This window comes from Acaromyces ingoldii, assembly GCF_003144295.1.
Source record: "Acaromyces ingoldii strain MCA 4198 unplaced genomic scaffold FA10scaffold_15, whole genome shotgun sequence".
In the NCBI taxonomy this organism is placed as follows: Eukaryota; Fungi; Basidiomycota; class Exobasidiomycetes; order Exobasidiales; family Cryptobasidiaceae; genus Acaromyces; species Acaromyces ingoldii.
Window position 1 is genome coordinate 21,144 of NW_020290261.1, and position 18,188 is coordinate 39,331.

The following is an 18,188-nucleotide window of genomic DNA, read 5'->3' on the forward strand; positions in this document are numbered from 1 at the left end:
CGTCGTTACGTCTTGACGGCAAGTACGGAAGCCTCACCGAAAATCTAAAGGGGTAGCTCACGTTCATCACGTGTGCGTTTTTCATTTCTATTCTACACTACCGCTACCCAGTAATTTGGAAATGACTTACAAGATGAATGATGCAGATTGGACTAATGAAGAGTATAATACCTTAGATTTTCCCGATAATTTTGGCGCTCTGGAAATTCTTCCTAGCTTGAACGAGGCTCCAGCAAAGCGCACGTGCGCAGAATGACTCGGCCGGCATGCTGACATAAGATTCTTATGATGGCGGGACATCTTCAGGGGCATTTGCGGATCACTTCAGCTCAATACTGCAACTAAGATGGACACCAAAGTCCTCCGAAATGTCTTCTCGAAAATTTTGGTGGGATCGCTCGTGCTTCGTTGGCCCCTGGACCAGCTCCCTTCGTATGCCAAGGTTGTTGGCGAAGACAAACGCCCAGCGGTCGTCATCCTTGCAATCACTTCTGCGCTTATGATCGCTGCAGTTATCGAGCGGAGCGTGCACAAGAAGAGTCCGCACAAGGCGATTAGCTGCGCGAGATGGTCACTTCTTTCACTTAGCGCTCTAAGTGTGAGTATCGATATACCGATGTCGGACTCGCTCATGTCGACAATTCGATGCTACGCTCTGATCGCTCTGCTATGTTTGCAAGCGCGCAGCATCAGGGCGGAGGGCGACGGAAGCGACTGCATCCTGGATTGCATTTCGGTTCACCTCGCAGCCTCGATGCAGCTTCCCTTGCTTCTAGGGCCCTGGGCAAGACTTTCTGAGCTTGTCGACAGCGGTGGAGAGCTCACCTTAGTCCTTCTCACCTTCTCATCGCTGCTTTGGATCTCTTGGCTCTCTGTTCATCTCGCGCTCGTTTTTGAGCAAAAGAAAAGGTTTAATCCAGCAGGAAAGCAGCCCAACGCAGGCGTGCACATACCCAAAGACTTCAATAGATCATCAGAGTTTGGGAAAAGGAAGGATGCGTTTCACGATTGTTCGTCTGCGGAAGACTTGCGAGGTTGGGCAGCCAATCGCATTGTCTACTCCTGTTCAATCAACTTCTTCTTGCTCTCTGTCTTGCAATTTTATTAGTGGATTATGCAAGAGGCATGCTCAACAATAAGAATGGCACCGCAGCCTAACTATGCCCCTTTGCTCCCTTAGATCCTCTCGAGCTGGATGTAGAGACATGAAGGTTACGCAAGGCTTAGCACGAAGGGAAGGTTACGCGCATATGAGCAGCTTTATTTCAGTCAATTGCAACAGCTTAGTAAGCAACGTGTCTATCTGATAGAGTTTGTTGAAGGCTGTCTGTCACAGCTCAAGAGCAAAGAAAAGCTTGCTGCACTTTGATGTAGTGATGAGGAAGGATGGACAGAGTCGGAAAGGACAGTGACGCGACGTCTGAGGCCAAAAGCATAAGGCAAAACGGGCTGCATCAGTGCTTCGATTGAGAAAAACTATCTGTCCATGATCATGTCTGGTAGCATTTGTGGCTCAGACGTTAGCTTGAACTTCTTCCATCCCATCACGAAGAAGATTGTGGGGAGAGTGGAAAAGGTGTAAAATTCTGGTTAGCTCAAAGGAATGATAAAAAAAAATCATTCGGCATAAGCAATCGACGCACCACTGTCACCAGCTTCCGAGGACTGTTTGCAGGACCTTGATGTCGATGATCAAATTTCTGTCTATCAAGCTTGCCAATGAATCGGCACAGGGCGAAGATAGTTTCGAGCTCAAAGTATGGATGCTGTGGTGCATTCCACATACGGTCGCCCCATTGCAGCGCATCTGCTAAGCGATCGATCACAAGAAAATAAGGCCCTCTCCAAGCGATTGCCGTAACAGTCTCATGCTACGAGATATTAAAATCTTTCCTGCGCTCAAAGCTCTGTAACAAAAGGTTCTTCAGGGTTTAATCTCTTATAAAGGGCCATCGTTCTCTTTACACCCTCTGGAACGTCCTGTCCAGAAGAAAGTGCAGCACCCATAATGCATTGATCTCTTTCCCTCACCGACTTCGAGCCTGCAACAATGCTGCTGAGGCTGAGTCCTTTGTGACTTTGCTCAATTAGCCTCATACACACCCCTCAGAGCGGCAGTCAGCTCGACGAGAAAGCTATCCAAAACTTTTGAATCCGATGAGTGCTTTTTGCAATAAGCGAGAGTGTAGATGCGACGCGAGTGGTGAATGAGGCCACGCTACACGAGCTCATAGGCGCCAATCTGCGCTAGAACCCACCAGCACGGAAGTCTACCTGAGACCTCCGTCTCTCAAGCAGCACTCCATGCTCGCTACTATTCTCGACCGCCGCCAAAATTCGTGGCATCGCAGGCTCTGCTAACGCCGTTATCACATCCATTTACAGAATGGCGGCTTCCACCAGCTTTGACGAGCCAGACTCCCCCTCCGAGCCGAAGATCAGGTCGCCGCGGAAGCAGACTGTGCGCTAACCCTTCTCAAAGAGCTGGCCGAGACTTTAACGATGTCTTTCATTCCTTGCGTCATTATGGACTAATTAATCTTTCTCTGCTACAAGTTCTTACCCCTGTATTGAATAAATCGATTTAGATCCGTGTTCGCACTTTTCTTCCATGTCAAGCGATAGATCTTAAACCCATTCAGAGGAGCCTTTGGCGAACGCACAGTGAAGCTTTGGTGAGGAAAATCGCATTGAGGAAGCCAAGGGGGATCACCACATAGTTGACGTTCTGCGACACACCCACAGCATCAGTACGATAACGCAATTTTGTTAAGCAACCCGATGGAGCAGCTCATCTCACTTAGCGAGCCTTCCCTGAGAATAGGTCACAGGTTCCAGAAATAACGATTTCCTAGCAAAATTTCCTCTCTCATGGATGACGACGACACACCAAAGCACAATTTCCACGGTATAAGGGCATTGATTTTTTTAACTCTTTGTTTAGCCTTTTCTAAACGAATCTCTGGAACGAAGAAAACTTCCTGACAAGAGCTTCTGACGTGATCATCGCGCCATGTTTCCTCGAGATTTCCGTATATCTCAAGTAGATTTTGAAACGTGAAAGTAGCATTTCGGGTCTGCACTTGATTATACTCATCTTAATCACAAGTCCAAGTAACGAAGATTGCTACGTGAAGCTAAATGACTTCGAAATGGGTCAACTCGTTCAAAAGGAGAGGAGTGAGGAAGGCAACCACGTTCATTCTCTAAGGCGGGAACTGTTTAACCGCAATTCACGTGAGGTGGAAAGATCTTCTGTACCGGCAGCTTACGAGACACAAAACTCGCGCGTTGCGCATCATTCGAATCATTCGCCAAGTGGCAATTGTGGCAGTAGCACTAGCTCATTGACTTCGCTGCGGTGGTGCCGCTGTGCCGCCGTAATGGCAGCAGACTCGACTTGAAACAACTTTTCCTTTCCGTTACGCCGAGGTGTTTGATTGCGAGAAAGAAAAAAACTCCTCAAAGCTGATAGACTTTCAACGCTACGTCTGCATCTGATGCGAAAATCCTATCGTCTTCGTAGTAGCGCTTGTCAAATGGTTTGAGACAATTAGCCATCCAGAACGCGGATCAAGGCCCTGAAAGAGGCCACGGGCCAGGACAGTACCTCCTATCGCTCTTATCTCTTCTACTGGAAATGAATTCCACTTCACCCTCACTCGATCATCTCACCTCTGGCTCCATCTTCTGAGCTCGTCCCTGTTCTGAGCCTCACCCTACCTGTGCTTCTATTCCGAACGCTCCTGAGCCGGAGGTCTGTGTCAGTCATGTCGCCGTCCAATGACTTTCTGAAGCGCCATGAGACCTTTGTCAGCCGCCGTTCATACTTCGGTGAAGCCCACTGACAGCCACAAAAGTGCTTCGAATTGCTGCGCATTTGCTTGAGCACTAACGTCTATGTTCTGTGAATGCACAGTGTTCGGCCTAGAAAGGAAAATCGAGAAGAATCGCAGCTGTAAAATAGGTAGATAGGAAGCACCTGGAAAAAGGAAAAGGCATCCGAGAGGCCTTAAGTCGAATTTCACGCCGTACTATTCGTCTTTCAGCATCTCCTAACATCCACGAAAAAAGATTCGGGACCATGTAAGCTGTCACACCTCGTGTTCATATGCGTACATGCTCTGTTTACTGGCGATCGGAAGCCAGGCGTCTGCATTAATGAACGAGAAGCGTATGCCGTAAGCGCAAATGCGCGGTACGATAGGGCTAGGGACGTATAGGCTCAAACCTGCGATGCCCCAACGTCCTTTCGTATATTTGTCGCGCACGATCGCCCATGCAAAGTTGGCGAACTTCGCACGGAAAGTGTGTTCGATCAAAACTGGCAAGCAAATGCCATGAACAAATTTGACTCTTGCAAGTCTCGTCACCACATCTACGGTGATCTGCGAGTGACCACCGTAGATATACTTGCTCACCATTATAGGGTTTCAAGTCGCGATTGATTACCGACTCATGATTGTCTTGGCCTTCATGAAGGTAATGTAACCCAGCGCAGACCTGTGCAAAGAGCAATCGTCGCAGCTCCAGGCTGTCGTCCATCAACTGTTTTTTTAGCATTCTGAAAGAAAGACCCTAAGGCTGTACCTACGTTGCTGCATTTTTGTGAATAATAAGTCACTGAACTCCATCAAAAGATGCAATGAACCTCCAGTTTCCCGATGCCCAATTAGTCGATGACGTTGCGGTGTGCCAATTTTGAGTGAAGCGCAGCTTCTTGAGTAGCGTTCTTTGGTTGCTCAGCATTGGTAACAATCTTAAGAGCGACGACATGTTGGCTCAGGAATTTGCTGGGAGTGAGGAGACGGCGAGGGTCAAGAAAAGGCGTGCAATTAAGCAGGGTACATGACTAAGATGCTGCCCCTTCGCGCAAGAGTATGGCCCTTCATTTAGTCACAGTGAGGTCCCGGCGGACAGACCGATTACCATCGCCCCTACCAAGCACCAAGGCCAACATCGCGGTCCTTGTCCAAATCCGAGCTCATACTTGGCACCGTCCGCTGTTTGGGCGTCGGTCTCGTGCAGCAATAGCAATCCTGGCACGGTGATGGGCGCCGCTGCTACCGCCCTTGCGCTGTGGGGTGGCGAAGACACCTTGCACTTTAAGCCACCGACGCCGAGTGGATCGACCGGGACCTTTTTTCTTGTGAGTTACCATCTATGTGTCTCCGCAGCGATCTTGGCTGGCGCCAGGGGCCAGCACCGTAACACAGGTCGGCAGGGCAAGCCAGCTTGCTCTAATACAATTTCCTACATCTCGTCGGCTACAAAAAATGGACAATGGACATGCTCAAGCTCTATCACACGCAGGGGTTTCTCCACTCACAGGCTGCAGGCCATCCCGAAATTGAGTTCGAGGGTATCGAGGTGACCACGGGATCACTAGGCCAGGGATTTGCCAGCGCAGCCAGTTTAGCCATGGCCAGCAAGCATCTCGGGGACAAAGTCAACGTCGAAGGATTCGAGATTGTTAACAACAAAGTGTGGTGCATGACCGGAGACGGATACCTGCGGGAGGGCGTTGGCCAGGAAGGTGAACTGTGTCCAAGCCTCTCTGCTCGAGCAAAAATGACTTTGCTTTCAAGCGCGCAACTCTTTCCCTGGCGGGCCATCTGCGACTCAATAGACTCAGTATTTCGTACGACAATAATGGCGTGTCCATCGACAGCAAGATCGACACATGTTTCACCGAGGACACCTCCGCGAAGCTCCTTGCACTGGAGTGGCACGTGATTGATGTTGGGCACGACGCTACCGACGACCCTATTGCTATACAAAAGGCAATGCAAGAGGGCAAAGCAAGCGTGGCAGACAAGCTAATCTTTATCAACACCAGCACCACTAACGGAATCATGTCGGAGAGTGCAGGTCTTCCAGCAGCGCACGGATCTGCGCTGGGAGACGCTGAGGTGGAGCGGGTCAAAAAGGCACACAAGCAGGACCCCTCGCAAAAGTACGTATTGGATGAGCGAGTCTATGACTCCTTCAAGCCCATCAGGTTTGTGGCGTTGAGATCCAGCGGCAGTAGCAAGAGACTTTTCAACGCTACATGGCGGCTCACCCTGCGCTGGCGTTAAAATTTCAATAGCGCTTCAATGGCCGTCGCGATGTCAACTGCACTGCTCTCCTCCCTACCGAGCAAGTCCTTCCGCAGGAGTGAATTTGCAACGCGCAAGGCGTCTGGTATTGTCATTGCCAAGCAGGGACTGATGCTGCCCCAATTTATGGCCGAGTCCGCCGATCTGATGGACTCGACGTTTGTGGCCTGGTCCAAGGTTCTCTCCATGACATTTCGGTCTCCTGACCTCTCCAAATCCGGGGAGGACGGCAGCTTCGCTGGCCGACAGATCAATTACGGGATTCGCGAGCTCGCCATGGTTGTCGTCGCCAACGGATTGACCACCTATCATACCAACGCGATCCTCCCCGTGGTGTCAACCTTCTTCATGTTCCTTCTTTACGCGGCGCCTGCCGTCCGAATGGCTGCTCTCCAGCGCCTCCGAGTCCTTCTATTGCCACCCAACAGAATTGGCATAAATGAAGACGCACCGAATTACCGCCCGATTGCGCTCGCAAGCTTCTTCTGTGCTATGTCCGGCATCAACTACCTGAGGCCTGCCGATGCCGAGGAAGTCATGGGCGCTTGGACGACGGCGGTACAGGCCAACGTGCCATCACTGCTCTCGCTCAGCAGGCAGGCGATGCTCCTCCTTGAGCAGACGTCTCGAGAGGGGGTCGCGCGAGGCGGATACCCCTTTTGAAGGGCATGCCGAACCTCATTTTAATCTCTACGGGCTCTGAAGTGCATCTCGCAATCGAGGTGGCCTCGGTGCTGACCTCCGACGCGTGCGTAACGAGGGTAATTTCCACGCCCTGTCAGGCTCTCTTCTTTGATCAGCAATCAGCCGAGTACAAGTTGGAAGTGCTGCCGATGACCGCTGGCGCGCTCGTCGTGGCCACCGAAGCTTGGTCTTCCTTTGGCTGGGCCAAATACGCCCACGCGTCAGTCGGCATGCACTCATATGGCACTTCCGCGTCCGCCGACCTTCTCTACGAGCACTTTGGTTGTGAGCTAGAGAGTATTGCCATTCGCGTCCGAAAGTCTCGCCAAAGACACACGAAGAATGGCTCCGTCATGGTGCCGGCTGTCGACAAGTTCAAGGAACTTTTGTTGTAGATGTGCGGCTCTCCAGCTTTTCGCCGAGCAGAGCGCGAGCGAGATCATCCAACGAGCCCTCTAGGCTCTTTGACTTGAGCTCGTACTTTCACTGTGCAAGGCACTACGGCAAAGGAGTATCTTGCTGCTGTGGTGGCTCTCGCCACTTTGATTTCACTAACTTTCCTATTTTCAAGCATCTTCAATCACGCTCCTTGCAAATTCTCCCTGAGTCAGAAAAGGACATCGTCAATGTGCATCTTCCGCACCACAAATAGCTCACCGCACTCTGTTATGTTGTACGCTCTTAGAGCTTCATTGGGAAAGAAGCAGAGGAAAGCGTTCTCAGAGCTTCATTGGGAGAAAAGTAGAGGAAAGCGAAGTGTTCGTACACGTGCTCGGCGGGCTACTCTATTGTAAATTTCATTTTTTGGTAACGGTGGGCTGCCATCGTCTGCAGAACTTTTTGTCAGTCACTGAGCGTATATTGCGGCACACAAATTCGGGTTGCGATTTGACTCAAATTTGAGCAATCCGAAGACCATGTACGAACAGCCTCGCCCAATGTGAGGAGCTTACCCATGCTGTGACAGACGCTGTGTCCTGCTGTTGCTGCGACCATGGCTCAGAGCTAGAGCGAACAGGTGCCGTCAAAGTAAAAGTGCTCTGAATTGGTGGCACAGCCTCGCAGTCCACGGTACAATTAGGCTCGTGCATAGCGTTTAGACAAGCAGATCTCGTTCTGTGCGCATGATGGTCCTTGAGAGGTCCGAAGAGGGACTGTGAGCTCAAGAAAAGTTCGGAACCATGTTCAAAAGCTCATGTTCAAAAGCTTGTCCTTTGACACTGTGGACTACTGTCTCGATGAGCGTCATTCTAAGAGACGAAAGAATTTTGAAAATTCACTGTCACTAAGCAATATTCAGCAAAATTCAGGAACGGGCCCGTCTCCGGGGTTTGAGAATATTTTCAGTATCAATAAGTCGGACCGCATTTTGGCTTGACGCCAAATTCCCCTACGCTTATGAGTGAAACACTCAGATTTTCAAATAAAAGACAGAGAGCCTTCGTCGACATGGAAAGAAAGCTTTTGACGGGTCCTACTTTCATTTGTCACCCACATTGCCGAGTAAATGTAGAGAAAAGGCTTGCAGAATCTTTATTCCCACTGCTCCCCGTGTTCCCACCGTTCCCATGGTTCCCATGGTTCCCATTGCTCCCAATGTTCCCAATGCTCCCATTATTCCCAACGTCCCCAATGTTCCCATTATTCCCAATGTTCCCACTACTTATTCCCATCATTAACCTCATTCTATAATCCCTTTTGCTCACGCTCTTATCTTAATCATTGTCCTTTCGATCGCTTCCAGTGTGTTGACACAACATTTGCAACGGACAGGAGTAAAGTCCCTTCCAGCAGCACATCATGGCATGGTCCACGTCAGACGGGAGCCAAAGAAAAGCTGCAAGCTCAAGTCACGAGAAAAGGACAGTGATGGCCATAGTGAAACTGAAATACTCGAGGAAAAGTGGACAAAGAGTTGGGAGCTTGGCCAATCAATCTTGGCCTGTTTAGTGAATCTGCTTGATTTGCTGAACCATGTCCATATGATTTGCCATAATCGACGAGAGCATGGCGAAGGTGATGGTGTCGATCTTCGTGACGTTGATTAGCTCTGCGCGCTCGAGAATCGAAATTCCAAACAGGTGCGCTATGATAAAAAACTTTCTTGCTCGCTCGGCGCGTTTTCGAAGTCCTGCATAATTTGCAGGCTCACTTCGTTGATTCTGCAGAATCCTCAGTAGGACTGGATACGCTTCGTCGTGGAAGGCCTTGCTTGCGACGTAATCGAGCGAGCTTGTTGCGGACGACACGATTAAATCCGCGTAAGCCTGTCCAAATTCGAAATACTTCGAGTTTACGTCTTGAGATGCACCGTAATGCTGACTCTCAGCATGACCAAGACTTCGCAAGGCATGAGAGACACGGCTTGACCTATCTAAGCGAGAAGAATGTTTAAAGAGATCGCTCGTGGAAATTGCAGTCTGCGTCCAGTCTTCTCTCCTCATTCCCGATGCAGGATACTGTACGACTTGTGTTCGTGGCTTGTCCAATAATTCACCCATGAGTTGCTGAAGCCGTCGCTCATGGCGCTCAGCAAGAGCCTTCTTCTCTGAGGCTGGAAGCTTCGATCTTCGGTGAGCTTTGTCGTTGTTGTCTTTTGTGATATTTTTCACCTGAATAGAGATTCAACGGTGACTACAATTTTTAGCTGAAGAAAGCTCTTCTTCTGACTTACCACAAATTCCTTTCCCCGAAAAGAGAAGAAGAGGTCTGGGGCTTTGTCCAAGCTTTGAAGTTGTGCCCGGGCGAGTGCCTCAAGAAACGCTCGATAAATGATTGCTACGTGAGTCGGATCATTCTTCCTTTCTCCGGGATCCATATACTCTCTGGCCGATTGAACGAAGTTCTCGATCCCTGAAATCCGTAAAAGCTCGGGCTCCGTGGGTAGTGCGAGCTCGATTGGGGCGTCTGACATCGATGACCTGTCGAGTCTGCTGAAGTGAAGATGATCGAGATGTAAGACCACACGGAGCCATCTTCCTCTATTATAGCCAGGTGCCATCACACAAAGGGAACGATCTGGACAAAGGGATCTGAGTCTTCCACAGTCCCCAGACGTAAATTTGAATCATTTCGCGTTTTGTTTCTAAAAAGTATCTAATATTATAACACAGAAACGAAGGTCAAGTTTTGAGGTTGTACACTTTGTCAATCACTGCATACGTAAGAGGCAGTATAAATAGACCGTTCTCCGTTCAAAGGTCCCAGAGCTGGAAACCGTAATTTCTAACGCTGCTCGACAGCCGGCGTCTTTTCTTGCCATAGGCACGTGACTACAAGGTGTCACGCCCTGATCAGATCAGCCCCTCATCACGATGAGCAAATCGTCCTACACTACAAATGGCTTGCCTGGAAAGATTCAGAATGTAGCTCGGAGCCTGACTGTCTCAATTTTAGACACATATGTTTCACGTACTACCTTATCCTCGTAACACCATGAACATTGGCACCAGCATGAACATTGGCACCTTGCAAGCGAAACCTCTCTACCTCGGTCGTCGTCTGCTTGGCAAAGGAGGTTTTGGCAAAGTCTACGAAGTAGAGCAAGCTTCGGACAAAAAGGTGCGTTTATTGTGCACCGAACAAGTCAGAAACGAGTTTCGCTCAACCAGAGAAATCATAGCTTTTCGCTCTGAAGATCGTCACGGTCAGCACCAATGCCGAGCGACGAAAGATTGCTGCTCAAGAAGCAGCACTTCACTCAAAATTGGCACATAGCAACGTCATCGCTTTACTCGGGCACTGGGACCGAACGCTCATTGCATCTTCTTATGGACCTAGGAATTTATGGGGACCTAGAAATGTTTCTGGCTCAGAGGAACAAGGCTAGGTGAGTCTCGTTTTTCTGTCATTCATTCATGAGGTTGAGAAAGATGGTCGATTGGCGAGCGACAGCATTGAGCTCCGGCGAAATCTCTTTGCGCAAGTCTGTGCTGGATTACACTACCTTCATGAAGGTTAAGACAACCAAGTTGCGGTGATTCATCGCGACTTGAAACCTCCAATGGTGAGCAAGTCAAGCGAAAGACTATCTTCCTGCGCTCGACGAAGGCAATTCTTCTTTTTTGTCTGTCGTGTGTGTTGTTGATGAAACGGGAGATACCTCGGATCCTCGATAACGACACGTGGCGCGCTCCTGAGTGACACCCGATAAAGGACGGCACTGCTAGCGGTACTAAGCGGATGTTTTCCGATTCCCGCACTGGTAAGGTGGGGTAAGATAGTTTGCTAGTCAAAATCGCTTTGCAGAAGATCGCCTGTGAAAGTTAGCAGTCTCCTCTGGAGGACAGCAGTGGGCCGTGGGCTGAGGAGTTACGGCAATTTACCTTTCTTCTGCGGCTCTCCAAGTATCACGACGGGAAAAGCTCGCTTCAACCTTCTTAGATCATATCCTCAATTGGGCAAGATCTGGGACACATATTTCCTTCATGTGTAAGAGTATAATTCCGGGACTGATCGAAAGTGTTCAGTGTGGGGACGTACGTAGCCTGGCCTTGACGCACTGTTCATAGTGCCATGTAAGCTGAGGAGAACATCAGCAAAAGCTCATTCTTATGAGTTACTATCCCATTGAGAGCTTGACTCAAAAAGAGAGAGGGTTGACGCCTGAGCGTCGGAATTTTCGCCTTCAGCTTGGAACATCCGCCTTCCATGGGCATCCTTGAAGCATATGTTGTCGACGAAAGAGTGTATTGTGAATGAGTCTCCCTATCGCAAAAAAAAATGTCGGAAGAGGTCAGTCACCGATCGTCCACGAACTTCTGACAACAGCCTCTCGTGGCCTTTTTCTCGACTCATCTCACTTCCACACACACGCTCCATTCGAAGCGGTCGAAAGTCTTGTGAAGCGTTCTCAAGGCATGAACCTGTTCGTGATGTCGTCAACGCTCATAGTGCTGTCGCCCGATACTTCTCGGATGAGCTGTCGGGAAAAAAGAGGACATTAGTCAAGTAAAAAAGCCAGAATAAGGATGGTCTTGTCGTCTCTCTCACTTCATCCCCTCTTGACTTGGGGAGAATGTGACAAGCCTCGATGTTGGCCCCAAACACATCAATTTGGCCTGTGGCCACGCAGTGACAATTGTCTCTGCCATTGAGGAGGTTGCGAAATTGATTCTAAGACATCAAAGGCGCATTATTGATGTGCATGTCAGTGGATGGAAACAGTTCAGAGACAGTATTGACTCACTTGAACCGAGCTTTGCCTGGACGAATTACTGACCGATGAATCGTCGTCTGGATCGACGAAATCGCGCCTTCCTGACTTATCCTTGGCTTCACCTTTGAGGCGCAAAGCCGATTGACGCGCTAACCATGATGATGCTGTGCAATGCGGAGTCTGGATGAAATATGACACGTGCTTATTCAGGCGTCATAGTTTCTTGTAAACTGTGGGATTTGAGATGGCAGCTTGCTAATTCATATATTTCTTGGAAGCCTTCTTAAGAATGATTTCTCTCGAGTTGACGTGTGGGTGTAATCGTTGAAATTTGATATTAATCGGAGCACTTGCAAGAAGCTGTGAGGAAGCTGAGCACAATCGCGCTTGCTCAATAAAACCTCTTGAACTTGGCTGAGAAGGCCTCTCTCTCTATACGAAACATCTTTGGCACAACATGGGCTGGGACGAAATATGCGTGGTGAGCATCCTCAATCATTCCCATGATTGATGCCTCGCTTACTCTCTGTCATACACAAAGATCTGTGGTCTGACTCCGGCCATTGTCGATGCTTTCGAGCAGACTCTCATCCTTGATTATGCAGAACGAACGCAAGTCTACGATAATGACTTGCGCTTCTTCCGACCCAATGACAACGATGAGAAAGCATCGTGGAGCTTCGTCGACAGCGGTGCCTGTCAAGAATTCCACATGGACCTTGCCGCCATCGGTCGATATCCAGGGATAGAAGAAAATGGCGCGGAAATATTCGAGGAGATAGATCTCGACACCAGCCTATCCAGCGACAATTCCAGTGCGGAGAATGTGTGTCTGATCGGTGGACTGGCATATCATCAGGCCTTTGACGACCGTTACGTCATAAGAAAGCCAGGCAAGTCGGTGTACAGAGTGCCCGGCGGCGCGAAAAGGACCGTTGACCTCGATGAGGTTCAGACAGACTGGGCCCGACTAGGATCGCATTCTTTCGAGGTGTCTGCCTGTGTAGGAGGCTTTCTCGTTCATTCCCGCTGCTGGGAACTATTACAGGGTGTTGAGATAGCCTACTCTCAAAAGACTGGTCACGTAGGGTGCATGACACCTAGAGCATTCTGGTTGGTGGGGACCAAGGCGATCGCATGTCAAGCGCAATTACGTGGAAAGCAAGCAGCATGCCGGTCATTCAAATGGCTTGATCATGTCGAAGTAGAGCACTTGCACGAACAGTGGGCCAGACCACTGGGAGCATTGCACGAAAGACGGGACAAATTCAAAGAGAGACTGTCTGCCGCCGTGAAGCGCTCTATCGCTGGGCAAGGCGTCGACCTCGTCATTCGAGACGAGATTCGAGACATCTCCGAGGCGTGGGCTTGGCAGCCTCCTGACAGGTAAGACGGAAGACATAGCACCACCTCATGAAATCGAAATTTTGAAATGATTTATACAGGGTCCAGCTCCTAGAGTATCCTCTTGGCGCATTTACTTCTTTTCGTCGTGGTCAAGAGGTTCGAACCGGATCGTTATTCGATGATTTGCCCATAGAAATAATGCAACGTATCGTCGATCGTATCGACGTGCGTAGCGCTCTTCATTTCGCAACGACGAGCAAGACGATCAGAGAAGCTGTGGCTTCGAGGATTGACGAGGTTGCACGACGAGAAATGGAACAACTGCATCCTTGGATGCTCCCGTTCACACCGCGTGAGCTGCGATACTGGGAATCTCGACAAGTTGCTCGCACCGAGACAAACGACGAGCAGGTTAGTGATATTCCGAACGCATCTTCTGACGCTGACCTACTGTATAGAGTAAGAAAGGATCGATCTGGCTATCTCATATGAAAGCTTGCCTGCAGTCGCCGACATGCTCGATTAGGAATAGAAGAAGAATATGGAGATCTGCTACTTCCATTTTTCACGAGGCGAAGGAGCGCGGATTGCTCGAGAAAGCCTAGTCGGAAACATCCGCATGTCCCAGCTTATACTATCGCAGGGTTTTAAACAATCTGTGGCCTGCTAGATTTACATTGACGAACGAGTAGCAGATTCGATCGTAGTCGACTTGAGCAGGCATGTGCTCCATGACAATTCTCGGAAATTCTTCCTGGCTAGCTTTGATCAGTCAAAATGAAGCGGGAGAGGTGCGAGAGCTTTGGCTTGAAGAGTAATTGACTAACACCTAATTGCCAGATGCTGACGCCGGATAAATCTCATGACAGCTGGACTGTTGGCTGCTTCCAGCCCGAGTGGCAACGAGAGGAGATGCTTGCATCTACCGTTATGGGCATCTTGACTGGAATGGCCTTCTTACACGAAGGAGAAAATGGAAAAGGGGCACACTACAGCAAAACAGCAAACATTTGGCGGTCACTGAGTAATACCTCCAATTTACACAATCTTGCAGCAAAAAATTTATCCTGTTGGATTCTCCCTGTTTATTTCGACGTCAAAGAAGCGGGGCGATGCCGAAAAAAACCTGATTTGGAAATGATGGCGACTTGGGTTTCGCGTCGTGAGAGCTGTAGATAATTAAATAGGCTCGCCATCTTTTCCGCAGATTCTCTAGTTTCGCAGATTTTTTTTTTTCGTAGAAAACGGTCCAATGCTTTGTGTACACGCTGAGATTCAGCTCTCACTCGGGAAGATCTGACGTCAGAGTCGACAAATTCGACAGCGTACACTGGTCGGAGAAAGGTCTATTCGTTGGCAAAAGCGCAGGGACGTCCCCGATACGACATGACTGAAGATGTCCCGACCGCCTTCGGCAGTCAGAATGCTGGAGCCTTCACATCAGTCTTTCAAACGCCAGTGGAATCAGCAGCTGTGGACAGCTGTGACAGTGTCCAGAGGATGAAGGGCTGAACAGCCTGCTCTGTTTCAATGAAGCCACTCAAAAAACTCTCTTGTTTCTGAAGAGCATCGCGTATCGCTAAGCAAAATTGTCGGGGTGAAAGTGGACCAGAGCTGCACATGTGTTTCCAAATGGTCTATGCTCTCCTTGCCCTGCGTGAACCACAAACTCGATATACTGGTACTGGGCAAGCTGTGGACATAGTGCGTGTGGGGAGCGCGTACACACAGCACGAATTGTGCAAGACCGTGAGTTTGCATGATCGTTGCACAGGTGAATGTCGATCATGATGAAAATCGAGTGTCTGTCGAGGCTGCTCGGGTGCACTGCTTGGCGGGGGGCATGGCCAATGAAACGAAGACTTGATCAATTTCTGCTTTTTCCGTGCGTCCACCGAAGATGCAAGAAATGAGTCTGTTGAAGCGGCAGGCACGCAAGCCCACTACTCTATCTGCGAGCTATTCGGCAACCAGGCGTGCAAGAGCAGACGAGCCAAAGAGGGGAGGCGGGAGACTCGGTAGCGACATCATTAGGCTATATAATAATTCGTTTGTTCTTATGCATGCCACGAAGCTGGACGAAACTGGTCGAAGTCGGATTCAATTGGAGCAGCCCGAGAACGCAGATGCTGAGGTACCGGGCTTTGGTAAGTCGTCTGGACACGCAATCGCTTCTCGAATGACCGTGTCGTCGTGCCGAACAACTTACCATCTTGTGGCTATTATTTTGCGCTTTCAGTGACTAGCAATGCAGCATGTGGCGTGGTTCACGGCACGCTACTTCCACTGGCATGTGCACAGACATTTCTCTCCCAAATAATAAATTCGTCAGGACTTGCTGCACCTCGGTCACCAAGACCTTCTTCAAGTGACCGAAGCTTTTTCGTTAGCACTTTGATAAGTCGATGACGTTCAGAGGAAGATGGGGCAGCTGATTTTATAAAGACTTAGGAGTGATTTAGCGCAACTTGCTTCTTAGGGAAATGGTCTATCGAAGCAAGGGGCTACTTCAAGAGCATGGCACGTGCTGGTAAGAAGATCCGGCATCTCTCTTTAGTGGCTAACATTGGGCTTCCATACTGTCATTGGGATGCCTTAGTGTTAGAAGAGATCAAAGAATTCAGCCGAAGCGCTCGCTTCATCCAAAAAGGAGACAGAGAAGGGATCATAGGCTTTGCAAGCTATGCGAGAGGTGCTCCCTTCGCTGTGCTTCACGTCTTCGTCACAACATCATTCTTCGCATTCTCAACACAAATCTCGATAAGGTTTACCACAGTCGTGCGTATGTATCAAGGGGTCAATCCACCGTCTGAGCGCCTCCCCTGTTGCATGTTGCAATGATGCGGCATCTAGATGGTTGATGTGGAAATGATTCCATGCAGATCATCTAGTGCTAATGGCATGACATGCACTGACGTGGTGACTGCATGCTGTGTCCACTCACTTGCGTCCTTGAGATGTAATGAAAGATGGCCGGCTGAAGCCTGCATAAGCATAAGCACAAAGGCAATCATGCCGGCGGCACACAATCGCAAACACTTCTTGCGCAACTGCTTCGGCCTTCTTCGTAGGTGGAGAATATATAGTCAGATTTAAGTCGACTACCATGCGAACACCTCTTATAAACTGATGAAAAATATATTTCGCTTGAAGAGCGTATTCGACAAATTCCTAATACCCCTTGTCAAATTACAAACTTAAGTGTTAGCATGCAGCTGCACGGGAATAAAATTCCAAAGACAATATAGGAACATGGGCCTTATCTTTTATTGCATTTCGTAAAGCAAATACTGAATCACATGTCGCCATCGACACCGCTTGTCGGTCCCAACTGGTGCAAAAGCGAGACGATGTGTTTATTCATTCTCTGAGAGAACATGATGACGCTTCAAACCCGCGTCACCACGGGGGCAGAGGGCACATTCGTCTTAGGATCTCTCCAACGATTACTTCCATCTCTTCATCTTCTGTCAGCCAACGACAGACGTCAAAACCATGTAAGAGCTTGAAGCACAGACCCAACACCCCCTAAACTCCCCGGAGTTCGGGTCCATCTTTGCTCCCGAAACTTTTTTAAAGAGAAGAGCGTCTTTGGGCCGGCCTGCGAGCCAGTCTGAATGTTGCCCCATCCCTGAACTGCTCAGTCGAGAGAAGTGCTCAGGCTTTCCCTTGACTTGAAATCGATCTCCTGTGATCTTCTTCGTTGCTGTCGGAGAAATCGAACTGTCAGGGGTGTGGAGAGTTGCCGCATTGAGAGGATGGTGGACGTGCCATGGCAGCAATTTGCAAGCTGGTATAATGAATGTCCTTCACTTCAAAGTCGAGCATGCATTAATGAGCCACGGGGTCGACTCTTGTTGGCGACTGCCAGCGCGCACCTACCACGAGGTTATCTCAAATGATATCGCCTTTCGCCTAGCTTCTGCACACAGCAGATTTCGTATGTCGTGCTCAGTGCTTGTCGTAAAAATGCAATTAGATGGGTCCAACCGTACATGAGATCCAACACCGTTATCAATCCGAAGCTTCTGACGAAAGCCACAAGCCGACCCTCGACGAAAGCGGACAAAATATTCAGACATGGGGTCAAAGCTGTCACCCTGGCGAGCAGTTGATACGGCCAGTCATGAACGGCAAGTCTTTGAGCGCACAATCTTTGGCTTTGAGTCTGTTCTGGCCTCTTTCAACGAGCATGCCTTTGGCCCTGCTGAGCCCAGCGTAGGCCTTCAAATTGGGGTGAATACATCGATGCAAGCCAGGGACCGGAGAGAAAGATTTCTAATGTTTGGCTGGATGTCTTCGCATGATGACAAGGATAGCATCAGGCTGCAGTTCACGCCTCTTTCCGACAGGGCCAGAAAAGATTGGCTGGAACAGACGCTGGAGGTGGAAAGGGAAGATTTATCAATCGAAGATCTTAGAATCCAGCAGAGCACCGTCTTGCCATTAGGTCGCGTCAATGAGCCTGATTCGTACATGATCAAGTTAATCGTCAGCATGTCAAGCAGAGCCGATCTTCTTTCGATTCTGATCAGATCTCATCATGTTCTCTTCGATGGTGAGTGTAAGGTATTTTGTCTGAATGCATTCATGCGCTAAACACTCGCACTAAGGACCTGGCCTGCTCTCCGTGCTCGATCGCTTTCTGGAAAGACTTGCTTTAGATGGCCATGGTGCGCTCGACAACGATCACGTGGCGCCTAGCGTTGATATGCAAAGCCCTCTGAGGCGGCTCAGAAGCCATGCTCTAGACGCCGTGGGCATGACGGAAGACGACTACAATTCAGGCGAGCCTTACGGAGACCTTGGCAAGCGACTGATTGAGGTGGGTTGCTTGATGCCAAATGGGGACTTCTGCTCACGCGCCTTCTTTCTGCTCTCAAGTCCAAAGCGGGCTT

At 49.4% G+C, this 18,188-nt stretch overlaps 7 protein-coding genes across 7 annotated transcripts; 6 read left to right on the forward strand and 1 right to left on the reverse strand.

The window, feature by feature from the left end:
* The first annotated feature begins 223 nt into the window (after positions 1-223).
* On the forward strand, positions 224-1,123 carry FA10DRAFT_270224 (hypothetical protein). Its single transcript, XM_025523046.1, has one exon. The coding sequence runs from the start codon at positions 347-349 to the stop codon at positions 1,106-1,108; it is 762 nt and encodes a 253-aa protein (XP_025373652.1). The 5' UTR covers positions 224-346; the 3' UTR covers positions 1,109-1,123.
* A 4,160-nt stretch (positions 1,124-5,283) lies between these two features.
* FA10DRAFT_292001 (hypothetical protein) lies at positions 5,284-7,374 on the forward strand (the record flags this gene model as incomplete). Its single annotated transcript, XM_025524379.1, has 4 exons — positions 5,284-5,523; positions 5,589-6,001; positions 6,092-6,737; positions 6,767-7,374. The coding sequence occupies 4 exons, from the start codon at positions 5,284-5,286 to the stop codon at positions 7,178-7,180; spliced, it is 1,713 nt and encodes a 570-aa protein (XP_025373653.1). The 3' UTR covers positions 7,181-7,374.
* A 1,319-nt stretch (positions 7,375-8,693) lies between these two features.
* FA10DRAFT_57679 (hypothetical protein) lies at positions 8,694-9,431 on the reverse strand. Its single transcript, XM_025525581.1, has one exon. It carries the CDS (start codon positions 9,284-9,286, stop codon positions 8,732-8,734), a length of 555 nt encoding a protein of 184 aa, XP_025373654.1. The 5' UTR covers positions 9,287-9,431; the 3' UTR covers positions 8,694-8,731.
* Positions 9,432-10,220: 789 nt separating this feature from the next.
* On the forward strand, positions 10,221-10,614 carry FA10DRAFT_289702 (hypothetical protein; the record flags this gene model as incomplete). The annotated part of the gene is made up of 2 exons (XM_025524323.1): positions 10,221-10,346; positions 10,408-10,614. The coding sequence occupies 2 exons, from the start codon at positions 10,221-10,223 to the stop codon at positions 10,612-10,614; spliced, it is 333 nt and encodes a 110-aa protein (XP_025373655.1).
* A 1,678-nt stretch (positions 10,615-12,292) lies between these two features.
* FA10DRAFT_57726 (hypothetical protein) lies at positions 12,293-13,397 on the forward strand. Its single transcript, XM_025525582.1, has 2 exons — positions 12,293-12,424; positions 12,527-13,397. The coding sequence occupies exons 1-2, from the start codon at positions 12,401-12,403 to the stop codon at positions 13,331-13,333; spliced, it is 831 nt and encodes a 276-aa protein (XP_025373656.1). The 5' UTR covers positions 12,293-12,400; the 3' UTR covers positions 13,334-13,397.
* On the forward strand, positions 13,212-13,981 carry FA10DRAFT_57778 (hypothetical protein). Its single transcript, XM_025525583.1, has 3 exons — positions 13,212-13,329; positions 13,396-13,701; positions 13,749-13,981. The coding sequence occupies exons 2-3, from the start codon at positions 13,489-13,491 to the stop codon at positions 13,893-13,895; spliced, it is 360 nt and encodes a 119-aa protein (XP_025373657.1). The 5' UTR covers positions 13,212-13,329; positions 13,396-13,488; the 3' UTR covers positions 13,896-13,981.
* A 3,337-nt stretch (positions 13,982-17,318) lies between these two features.
* Positions 17,319-18,140, forward strand: FA10DRAFT_292008 (hypothetical protein; the record flags this gene model as incomplete). The annotated part of the gene is made up of 2 exons (XM_025524380.1): positions 17,319-17,848; positions 17,904-18,140. Coding segments are annotated over exons 1-2 (715 nt in total), but the record flags the coding sequence as incomplete, so codon positions are not given.
* Positions 18,141-18,188: the final 48 nt, after the last annotated feature.

Excerpts from the sequence above, each read along its gene's own strand:
- FA10DRAFT_57679 (XM_025525581.1), bottom strand. The coding sequence starts at position 9,286 with ATGGGTGAATTATTGGACAAGCCACGAACACAAGTCGTACAGTATCCT.
- FA10DRAFT_57726 (XM_025525582.1), top strand. The coding sequence starts at position 12,401 with ATGGGCTGGGACGAAATATGCGTG. Across the intron at positions 12,425-12,526 it reads GCTGGGACGAAATATGCGTG|ACTCTCATCCTTGATTATGC; the intron begins GTGAGCATCCTC and ends GCTTTCGAGCAG.
- FA10DRAFT_57778 (XM_025525583.1), top strand. The coding sequence starts at position 13,489 with ATGCAACGTATCGTCGATCGTATCGACGTGCGTAGCGCTCTTCATTTC. Across the intron at positions 13,702-13,748 it reads CCGAGACAAACGACGAGCAG|AGTAAGAAAGGATCGATCTG; the intron begins GTTAGTGATATT and ends CCTACTGTATAG.
- FA10DRAFT_270224 (XM_025523046.1), top strand. The coding sequence starts at position 347 with ATGGACACCAAAGTCCTCCGAAATGTCTTCTCGAAAATTTTGGTGGGA.